The sequence below is a fragment of the Strongylocentrotus purpuratus genome, unplaced genomic scaffold (assembly GCF_000002235.5).
Source record: "Strongylocentrotus purpuratus isolate Spur 01 unplaced genomic scaffold, Spur_5.0 spur5_scaffold_6, whole genome shotgun sequence".
NCBI lineage: Eukaryota > Metazoa > Echinodermata > Echinoidea > Camarodonta > Strongylocentrotidae > Strongylocentrotus > Strongylocentrotus purpuratus.
The window spans coordinates 15054497-15066050 of record NW_022145612.1 but is presented as its reverse complement, the minus strand read 5'-3'; the positions used below and the strand labels follow the sequence as shown (position 1 = coordinate 15066050).

General features: G+C 38.1%; 1 protein-coding gene across 2 annotated transcripts; it reads left to right on the top strand.

The window, feature by feature from the left end:
- The first annotated feature begins 512 nt into the window (after window positions 1-512).
- LOC588193 (SWI/SNF-related matrix-associated actin-dependent regulator of chromatin subfamily E member 1) lies at window positions 513-11554 on the top strand. Of its 2 annotated transcripts, none has more exons than XM_030972154.1 (11): window positions 513-657; window positions 2454-2543; window positions 2935-3011; window positions 3485-3697; window positions 4119-4194; window positions 4772-4861; window positions 5617-5789; window positions 6337-6438; window positions 8467-8607; window positions 9169-9352; window positions 10581-11554. In XM_030972154.1, the coding sequence occupies exons 2-11, from the start codon at window positions 2489-2491 to the stop codon at window positions 10892-10894; spliced, it is 1425 nt and encodes a 474-aa protein (XP_030828014.1). In that variant the 5' UTR covers window positions 513-657; window positions 2454-2488; the 3' UTR covers window positions 10895-11554. The 2 variants fall into 2 exon arrangements, with proteins under 2 accessions (XP_030828014.1, XP_030828015.1); XM_030972155.1 differs by lacking the exon at window positions 513-657 and adding an exon at window positions 682-709.

The window sequence follows — 11554 nt, the reverse complement described above, 5'->3', positions numbered from 1 at the left end:
CTGACGCATTTCATCAATCTAATTTCGTCAAAAACCACGCTTCCCGAATATGAGGTGGTGGCTGCCTGAAAATGTGAACTGTAAAAACGCGGGATGGGGGGGGGGGGGCGGGGGACAGAGGCGGATCCAGTGAGCACTGATTTTTTTTTGAGACCCTCGAAAATTAACCCCCCCCCCCACCTTGAGCGCCAGGAGAGGCAGCCCATCTATAAAAAAAAGGTAAAATTAACATGTTTTTACATGGAGGCCCCCATGGATCCGCCACTGGGGGGGGGGGGGGGGCTACTCAGATTTGGTTTGGACGGGGGTGTGTCGATAAAGCTTCGAAAGTAACCCCTATACCCATTATAAGGGGTCATTATGGGACATATTTTTCGAGAGAAAAAAAAATTGTCACAATTTTGGGTGTTTTTTAAGAACAAGAATACTGTTGATTTTGTGAGTACCCCCCCCCCCCCCCCCGGGCTCCTAGCCCCCTACTGCCGCTTTATTTTGACTGAAGGACATTTACTAGTATTTTACATCCTAATGACGGCTGATTTTTAGACTATTCCACGAAAGTTCATTAGACGGCTGATTATTAGACTAATGCGAAAGGCCTGCTGCTTGTGTCTCTCTGCGATCGAGTCAAGAAAACCCGGAATTCTGCTATAAAAGGTATAATTTTTCACGTCTAGGAGCAAGAATGTTGTTAATTTTTTAAGAGAGTGTATGTATAACTCCTTTCAGTATTTATACAAGTAAAATTATGTATAGTTTATGGTCTAATACAAATTTATTGGTCTTTAATCATGAATAACTATTTTTGGCATTTGCTCTCTTTGCTTTGTTCAACTGATGATGCACCGCAGTGCTTGAAATAGCTGCGGCAACTTGTCGTGTGGCATCGCCGTCTCGTCGGCTTAGCTGTGGCTTGACTTGGCGTTGGACGAACTCTGCACCATGCACCAGTACGTGCTCACAGTACATCGATTGGTGTTTGTCAGTAGGGACGCTGGTCCGAGATTGAGGATCGTCAGCATTAGACCGAATTTTCCGTCTCTTTCGTTCGTTAGCCTCTTATTGGGGTAGGGTCGGCTCTCTCTTTAGAGACGGAAGCCGTTTATACACATGTCCTTGCTAACGCCACGGCCAGTTCTGGTCGTAGCGTTTTGCCCCCAAAATCCCCCAAAATGTCATTTTACCTCGAGCATGTTATATTGTAAATTAGGCCTAGGCTATAATAAGTCAGTTCCACTTACCAACTTGACTGAAATAATCAGTTTAATAGTCCCTTTTTAGGAAATTATGGGTCAAAATCGGAATCCATGTTGAAAAAGATTTTCAAAATGGATTTCGATTTTGACCCATAATTTCCTAAAAAGGGACTATTAAACTGATTATTTCAGTCAAGTTGGTAAGTGGAACTGATTTATTATAGCCTAGGCCTAATTTACAATATAACATGCTCGAGGTAAAATGACATTTTGGGGGATTTTGGGGGCAAAACGCTACGACCAGAACTGGCCGTGGCGTTAGCAGGGACATGTGTATAAACGGCTTCCGTCTCTAAAGAGAGAGCCGACCCTACCCCAATAAGAGGCTAACGAACGAAAGAGACGGAAAATTCGGTCTACGTCAGCATATGCCATGCCATTGTCTAAACGAGAATATCCTCGTAATAATATTAATAGGGGACAAAATGTATGCTTAACATTAGATTCTAGATCTAGACCTAGTACTAGTACGCTATGCTATGCGGGTTTCAGGTTCCCGTTCCGCACGCTGGCGATGTGAAAAACGGATTCTGCGTAAGTAATAAAATACCCCCAGGGCCAGGGCCAGTCCACCGTCTACTTTTTATGGGTTGTCACTTGTCAGTCTTTCCAAGGATTTATCGCTTATAACGTGAAAGTCTCTGTAAAAAGTCAATGTAAAATGCATCAATAAACTCATCGGGGAACCCATGTTTCGCATCGCCAACACGCGGATCAGAATCGTCAGCGAAAATTCGCACAATCCTTATTTTTGTGGATGCATCTGTCCATGTTTACGAAGACAATCCTTGTTTGTGCGGATGATCCTTATTCTCGGACCAGAGCCCCTACTGTTTGTGGAAGGCCTTAATTCCAGTGGGTTCTCAGATTTGGTTAGGACAGGGCTGTGCTGCTCAAGCCTTGAAGCCCCACCCATATTTTAGGGTCATTTTGGGGGATTTTTCCTGAAATATTGAAGCCCATTTTTCACAATTTTCAAGTGTTTGCCATGCAAACCACCAAAAATTTTGGAAATTTTGAAAAAGCGAACCCATCTTAAATGTTTAGGGATATATTTTGTTAACAATGGGACCAATAATCAGAGATTTTTTTGTATGAAAAAGTGACCCATTAGAGCGGCACACCCCTGTAGGTCTTAATATGTGAGTGCCCCCCCCCCCCCCTCTCCCAGGCTTAATTTCATATCTTCTTTCACAGGTATTACCTATTTTAGGTCATCATTGGCATCCAAGATGTCTGGAGCTTCCAGAAGAAGCATGGGAGGATTCATGAATACATCGCAATCCTGTAAGTACTTTAATTTTTGTATGATAACTGATGTTGAGTCTCATTGCTTGAATTGTATATTCTTGTTCATTTGAATATCTTTCCAATTCCAGCTATTAATTATGTTTAGTGAACGAAGAGAAGTCTATGCGACTCTGTCTCTTAATCAACATTTAGGGGCATTCATAGCATTTTATCCTGTTTCCTTAGACTTTTAGTACCTGGTATTTAGTTATTTCATGAAAATAAATTCTTGATGTTTTGAAAAATATAAATTTTTGTATAGAGGAACTACTTTTATAGAAGCCTTTTATATTAGGAGATATGCATTTATGCCTTAAAAAAAAAAAAAAAACATGTGTTGTTTTTATCCAATTTAGAATGTAAATTTTCCTCTCTTTTTTTCCTCTAGCCCATTCTCGTCCATTTAACACTCCAACCACTGGAGTTATTGCACCCGGTGGTAAATCAAGCAGTCCTGCCAAAGGGGTAAGAAAATATCAATTAAATTCATATTTAGGATTATTAATGTGGAAAAGAATACATTCATATGAGACTGATGTGCTTTGCAAAACATGTAAGGGTTTTTAACCCTAGTCAGAAATTATTTGGCTTTAAAATCCACCTGTATGTCATGAATTGAATATAAGTAGTTTCCCATTTTGATATTTTGATTGTGCATAGCAATTTTTCCTTGCTGATTTCCTGATGGGAATGATAAAGAGCATGAAAAGTTTTGTCTTCTTGATTGCAAGAAATGATTCAGAGGAGACATACTTGCACTTTTGAAAGAACATTTTAAATAAGCACATACAAGAGTGCATTGATCATGATTTATTGGATATATAAATCGTTGTTGATTAGCAATTAGCATGCCATACTAGTCTTTTATGAATTTACGAACAGTAGAAGTATCCATGTGTTCTGTTAAGCTAATGAGATTTCATTGCTGCTACCCCAAGGGTTCTCATGACTCCCGCATCCCGAAGCCACCCAAACCACCTGACAAGCCCCTGATGCCTTACATGAGGTACAGCCGCAGCGTGTGGGAGAAAGTGAAGAATGACAACCAGGATTTGAAGCTGTGGGAGATCGGAAAGATCATTGGTCAGATGTGGAGAGACCTAGCTGAAGAGGGCAAGCAGGTTTTCACAGAAGAATATGAAACAGAAAAGGTAGGGTTACTGCTCTGTTACTCCTCAGACATTGGTACATGTATACCTCTACCACCACATTGGTGCAAATTTCCACTGTCCATAGGAAATTATGCACTTTTGTGAATCGTACTATGTGGTGTGGTCATGCAGTTTTTATCAGTTTCAAGAGACATACCTTTAGAATGATTTCCATATACAGATAGAACTTGGCTCAAGATTCATCACCTTAGTGATCAATATGTTATCAACATGTTAACCAAAATAAATGGTTTGATTCTCTTCAGAACTTGTGCAAAATAATACATATGCTGGGAGCCAGAAGGGCCCTTAGGGCTCTCAACAGAGGATGGGTCCAAACTTCTCAGGGATGTTGGTAGGGAGTGAATATATCAGCCAAGTATACTTTGTTTGTACTGATTCATTTGAATGATATTCACAGGAGGAGTACAACAGAGCGCTGAAGTCCTATCACAACTCACCAGCTTATCAGGCGTGGATGGTGGCTAAAGGAAAAGGTACCTTCAATTTCTTGATGTTATTCTAAATAAATAAATCTTTGTCCCTTTTGGATAATTAACATTGAAGTGTCTAGTGCTTGTTCCCAACCTCAATAATCCTTAAAAAAGAGTACCAAAAAACTTGAGGAAGTACTCAACTATTCAGTCCACAGGGATTCACCAAACCACTCACAACCATATAATAACTCCCAGAGTAAATAATATGTGTACAAAAGAATTGTTAACATGTTTTGTAATGTTAACTTCTATGTTGTAAATTGGCCTGTATGTTAATAACATTTCATTTGCGGAGAGTCAGAACAGCATTGATCTTGTACTCTTTAATACTGAGTTAACTCTAGCAATTTTGAATGATGATATGCCACTTCTTCTTCACATCAGGGCCCCGTTTCATGAAACTTGTCATCAGTGACACATGACAGTTTCTGTTTCAAGCTACTGAAATCCTTGCTTCTGATTGGTTATCAATAGATTTGTCACTGATATTTGTCATTTGTCATTGAAAAAAGGCTTTGTGAAACAACCTCCAGATATATTGCTTTCATTTGATGTGAATGTATTTATCTATTTACAGCTCAGCAGGCCATAGAACAGGAGTCTGAGATGGATGGTGCTATCAAATCAGAACCAAGAATGAGCATGCAAGCTGCTGAGGATGATGATGGTTAGTTAATATCCAGGGCTTCTCACAATTTTTTTTTGGAAGATAGGGATTGAAATTTTTACAATCTGTATGTACAAACCCTATGTAAAAACTTGAAACTTTCAGGGTTCCATGTTTAGATTTTGTTTGATGCCCATGTGTCACGGCGCCTGTTAGTGTTGAGCCATGAATATCATCAACCCATTAGTAAATAATTGCTTGTGATAAGCTCTGCTATAAGTATTTACACTGTACAAGAATAGTGCATCAGAACAAAGGCTTCTGGATGGATTGCTCTTTAAACATACCAGTACTAAATTCTTTCTACATAATAGTCACTGTTGCTGGGTAGATACAAGAATATAAATATACTTTCAAATGCAAAGCTTTTACTTGTATTGTGATGGCCATATTTTAGTAATGATAATAATGCAGGCATTTATAAAGCACAACATATATACCAGGTGGTCATGGTCATAGTCATGGAAGAATAATCAGAAACATGTTAGAAATATTCTGTGTTTATATTGTTTGACAATCTGAGAACTTGTGGTTGTATAGAAACAGAACCTAAGGCTCACATCCAAGGTAAAGAAATGTCAGGTATATCGATAAATCAAGAAATAAATGTCATTATTAAGGAGCTCTTTACTTCAGTCTTTGCTTGTTATAATTCATAACCATGGTATTGGTCTGATAAAATATATTGTTGCAATAATTCCCTATATGGTACTCAGTCTATTTATGGCTCATCCTTACATTCTTCCTAATCCCAGATCAAGAGGATGGCTATTCTGTAAAGCATATTGCAGCAGCTCGCTTCCAGCGTAACCATAGATTAATCAATGAGATCTTCAGTGATGCTGTGGTACCTGACCCTAGGACTGTCGTTACTGACCAACGCATGCAGATCTTGAAGAGACAGGTCCAATCTCTCAAAGTACATCAGGTCAGTAAATCAATTTGATTTGACAGACTCTAAGGCCCATGATTTTGAAAGAAGCCTGTAGTAGGCCTAGCTTAACAAGGACCACAGATTTATTGAAGGCCAAGTTGCATTAAATCTCTTCTAGAACAGCATTAATACGGTTGATTAATGTTAGTTCAGATACATGTTTCATATGATTGTTGGACACTAGAGTTTGGTAGGGGATCAGACACAAGTTAATATATATTTCTCTTGAGAAACTGCAGGATACAAGAAGAGTAAGTATAGTTTTCAGATCAGAAACATATTGTGACACAGATGTGAATGTATTGCATTTTATAGTGAGAAAAATATGTTGTAACTCTTGAAGTTTAGCTTTTACCATGTGATGGAATTAAATTTGAAAATAAATATTAATATTAAATTATTTACAGAACACTTTAAATAATGCTCAAGATAAAAACATGCACTTAATGATGCTATTTATTTATACAGTTTTCTCACAATTTAGCTTTGGAGAAGTTGAACATCTTGGACTTATCTATTTCTTTTTCTTCAATCTCAACAGAAGAAGCTGGAAGCCGAGTTGCAACTTATTGAAGAAAAGTACCAGGGCAAGAAACGAAAGTTTGTTGAGTGCAGTGAGAACTTCACTGCTGAGATGAAAAAGGTGAGAACTTCCTCAAATTATACATCAGGAACCGGGTTAACATTGTGTTGCACTTAACTAATGCCTGTATCATGCCATATCTGTCAGAATTGACACTCCTGGCGCCATAGTGAAAAATGTAATACTCGTATTACTGAAAAGTGTATGTGTAACCAAGCATAAATTCTAAAACATTGTATGGTACAAAATATACAACGTAACCTCCCAAAAGTTTAGTTTCAACAACTTTCTTGCTATCGATTTGGCATGATGATACTGATCTAGCTAAAGTGAAATGTTTGTGAAGAGGGAATTCTGAATCAAAATGTGTTCTGGTGCTTCCATTTTCAGAATTCTGAACAACATTATAGATTTTCCTAGAATGTGTTCTACAGTATTAACAATATGTTGCCCTTATCCCCAGTAGCAGAACAGTAGTGGATAAGTTGTTATTTCCACCTATGCTGTGTCCCTATGTGATATGGGGGAGGTATATATCACATCACCGTAACAGTGTAATTCTAATTCAAGTGCTTCGTAACCCCTTCCTTGCTACCAACTCTTTAATAAAATTATTATAAACTAGCTTTTGAGTGTTGAATTTTGCCTTCTTTGCTTGTTCCATTGTTTAATTTGGCATGAAGATACATTTCATGTGATTAGTTTCACAAAGAGGATGCCCTTTTCTGTTATGGGAAGAAAAGCAGCAATTCTGAATACAAACTCATTGATCAACTCTCAATATCTTTACCTGCCAATGGCAAAGGAGATAAACTCATTCAATATCTCCATCTTGTTGCTTGTGTGTAATAATGTGACTTTTTATGCCTCCGCCACCGAAGGTGGTGCCGGAGGCATCATGTTTTCGGGTTGTCCGTCCGTACGTCCGTCCGTACGTCCGTCCCGTTTGACCGTTATCACAATATCTCAAGAACCATTTAAGATTTAAACTTAAGACTCGGGAATAGTATTTATCACCATAGGAAGACGATCTGATTAGATTTTGGAGTACGTAGGTCGCAGGTCACAGAGGTCAACTTATGAAATTCCTTGTATTGAGTTTCTTAGCGCGATATCTCAAGAACCATTTGAGATTTAAACTTCAAACTTAAGGATAGTATGTATCACCATAGGAAGACGATCTGATTAGATTTTGGAGCACGTATGTCAAAGGTCAAGGGTCACAGAGGTCAACTTATGAAATTCCATACATTGAGATTGTTATCATGACATCTCAAGAACCACTGGAGATTTAAACTTCAAACTTAGTGATAGTGTGTATCACTATAGGTAAACAATCTGATTACATTTTGGAGCACGTAGGTCAAAGGTCAAGGGTCATAGAGGTCAACTTATGAAATTCCATACATTGAGATCGTTATCATGATATCTCAAGAACCACTGGAGATGTAAAAACTTCAAACTTAAGGATAGTATGTATCACCATAGGAAGACGATCTGATTAGATTTTGGAGCACGTAGGTCAAAGGTCAAGGGTCACAGAGGTCAACTTATGAAATTCCATACATTGAGATTGTTATCATAATATCTCAAGAACCACTGGAGATTTAAACTTCAAACTTAATGATAGTGTGTATCACCATAGGAAGACAATCTGATTAGATTTTGGAGCACGTAGGTCAAAGGTCAAGGGTCACAGAGGTCAACTTATGAAATTCCATACATTGAGATCGTTATCGCGATATCTCAAGAACCACTGGAGAATTTTCACTTCAAACTTAATGATAGTATGTATCACCATATCATAATATCTCAAGAACCACTGGAGATTTAAACTTCAAACTTAATGATAGTGTGTATCACCATAGGAAGACAATCTGATTAGATTTTGGAGCACGTAGGTCAAAGGTCAAGGGTCACAGAGGTCAACTTATGAAATTCCATACATTGAGATTGTTATCATGATATCTCAAGAACCACTGGAGATTTAAACTCCAAACTGTTTAAATTGCTCTATGGCGGAGGCATCATTTTCGACTGCGCGCAGTCAAAATTCCATCTAGTTTTCCTCTCATGTTGTGTTCACAGCTGTGTGCAGAGAAGGTTGAGATCAAATGGGATGAGCTGATGTTCCCAGACTATTCACAGTCTTGGGCTTCTGGTCAAAGGCCTGTATTGGCAGCCAAGTTTCTCTCACATGCTGCTGCACAACCAGTCATGGCTTCTCAGGTACAGCCCTTCTTCATTTCATGTTAATGATTTAGGAATGTTTTGTAGGATTGTTTGTATTCATTGATAATATGGTTATAATAATTTAAGTTGCATATTTGATGTGATTGATAACAGATTGCTCTTGAGTGCACTGTTTTTATTTAATGAAATAATGAGAAAATTGGCCTGAATTTCCTGAAGAAGTAAAAGAAAAAATAAAAGTAAAATAAAGTGAACTTAAGGAAGTTGCCTACACATTGATTGAGTATAGACAGATGTGTAAAAAAAGTCAAACTTAAATCCCCAAATTTTGTTTGCTTTGTGGATGACATTTCTGAACAAAAAATGGCTAGCAGGTGTGATGGGTCCAAAAGGTTTAGCTCATTGGATATGATTTTATTTTCACTTTTTATGAATCTCCAATGGGTTTCATTCTGACTTGGTCTCTGGTAAATTAAGAACCATTAAGCTAAGAAGCACCTGTACATGTATTCTTCAATTCATTCTGAATTTTGCATTCTTGGAAATAAATTGTAAACAGTTCCTAACTGTTGTCATCTTTTTATGTATTGTATGCAGGTTCAAGCAGTACCTATGCCAAACACCCAAGTCTTGCGCAGACCTCCCAGTGATGTACCAGGCATCAAACCAGTCCAGGAGAGCCAGCAGGATGTAGGTCCAATGCCTCCTCAGCGTGTGGAACCTGCTGTAGAACAGGCTGCAAAGGCCAGCTCCTACTCGTCCTCCTCATCGCAGAAGAAAGGTAAGACTCTGTATTGATCTATTATGCCAGTTTTCAGGTCTTATCACCTCTTTGTTATAATCTTTTTCAGGCTTTTAGGAGTGTGTGTGGAAAATAATGGGCCTGAATGAATTAACGGAGTTACACTATCTGGTAACTCTGCTTTGATGATGAGTGTTGCTTGAGAGGTAAAAATGTTCACAGTAAAAGTAAGGTAGCCTGATTACATGTGAGGTCATGTTTAGCAATGGAAGATCATCTACAGTTAATTGCATATACTGGTATGTCCTTATTTGTAGGGTTGAGATTGTGTTTCAGGCAAAGATCCTGTTTTAGAATACTGAAGAACCAGAAACCTTCATGTTATGAAATTTTCTTGAATTTGAGAAATGGTTAACATTCGTAAAATTTCATGATAAGAAATATGAATTAGATAAATCACACTTAGTAATATTTGCAATTCCAGAGAGTTTCATGCTGTAAAAATGGCTGGCATTAACAATTTGTTAAAAAGATTTTTATCTTACAGTAATATCATGTGATAATTGTAATGAATTCTTATTAAAGTTCCCCAAGATCTGTTAACAGCCCAGTACCTTTTCATCAAATGAACATTTCTTAAATTGATGCATGTGAGATGTTTGCGGTTATGATAAAAAAACCTGTTTTCAAAATCAAGATCTCACATTTTGCATTTAGCTTTCCGCACATTTTACTCTGGGGGGGGGGGGGGGGTGCTAGTCTATTATCATGCTTATTATCAAAAGATAAATGCATTCTCCATGTTTCATTACGTGAGCAATTATTATTCATGTGTAAAAACGCCTTGTGGTAGAGACTAGCAAATCTGGTTTCCCTGTCGATCGCTGCACACGTGTGTGAACTAAGATCCGCAGCTTAGCTGCAGTAGGCTAGCAATCATGCGCCAAAGCTCTAGGGGAGATAGCCGGTTGCATCGGCGTGCTGCTGCAGCTGTGCCTTTGATTCGATGTTTGGATGAGCTCGGTCAGAATATTTTGTTTGCTTTTTCAAACACAGTTTTGCACCATTTTGTACTGTATTTTCTTGTTGTTATTTACATGTCATTGATTAACATTGAACAATTTTAAAAATGTAGAGGGGGGCTTGCTGCTGTCGTATCCCCTTTGGAAACAGTTTGTCCCAGCTGCTAGCCTGGTGCGAAGAGCATGCTGCAGCTTTCCTTTTTTTTTTTACCTTTCTCACATGCCTGTAAATTGTTCATCCACAGATTCACCTCGTAAGCCTAAGAAGTTCCAGGGTCACCTTGATGCATTACTTCAGTCACCAGAAGAGAGCCAGTCAAGCCAGGATGAAACGGAGGAAGAGAAAGAAACACCTGATGCTGCAGTGGAAAAGCCTAAGGAGGGAGGAACACCAACAGAAGAAACAGCCAAGGATGTGGTTCAGGAAGGGACAGACTTGATGGAAATAAGTAGTGAAGAGGGACCGAAGGTAGAGGATGAGAAAGCTGGATCAGAAGTAAAAGCTAAGGATGATGTATCAAAAGAAGAGAGAAGCAAGAATGAAAGCCAGAAGGAATGATTTTTCAAGGCTTACTAAGGTGGATGATATTTAGGAGGAAGTTATAGACAAAGGCTGTTAGGATGAAACCCGTTGTACCATGTCTGACACGTTTTGTTAGTAATGGGATTGTAGAATAGTGACAAGGACAAGAAGGATGATATTTTCTCTTTTGTTTGTTAATGTGTACTTGTTACCAAGGACTTAAAACCAAATTTGCCTGTGTTTATTCATAAGGTGGCCATTCCAGAATTCATCATTATCATGTGATTTGTTGAGCACAAACCCCATTAAAAAGCAATGTATGTTGAGTCTGGTGTCTGAGAACCAGAATTTCTTTCTTATATTTTTCTGAACTCTCAGACAAATTTGTATTCCATTTTTGTTAGCATATTAAAACTGTTAAACTGCATTTGAATTTGTTTAAACATTTGGTGGTTATGTGGTCAATCCACAATGTGTTTATGTTGTTATTTGTATTTTGGGGGTCTTTATGTTTCTCTTTTTGTTTTCATCTTGGGAATACTTTGTTTAGCCAGTCAGCTATCAAATAATTAGTGGCAACTGTTGTCAGCTGACTGCAAATTAAATCATCACATGTTTCCGACTTGTAAGTACATTGTATGACTACAAAACATTTTACTTCATATAATATGACAACTTATCACATCCAAAGCTAAC

Bases quoted from the DNA above. Each gene is read 5' to 3' on its own strand.
- LOC588193 (XM_030972154.1), top strand. From the start codon at position 2,489: ATGTCTGGAGCTTCCAGAAGAAGCATGGGAGGATTCATGAATACATCG. The intron at 2,544-2,934 runs GTAAGTACTTTA...TTTTTCCTCTAG, and splicing joins CATGAATACATCGCAATCCT to CCCATTCTCGTCCATTTAAC. The intron at 3,698-4,118 runs GTAGGGTTACTG...TGATATTCACAG, and splicing joins AAGAATATGAAACAGAAAAG to GAGGAGTACAACAGAGCGCT.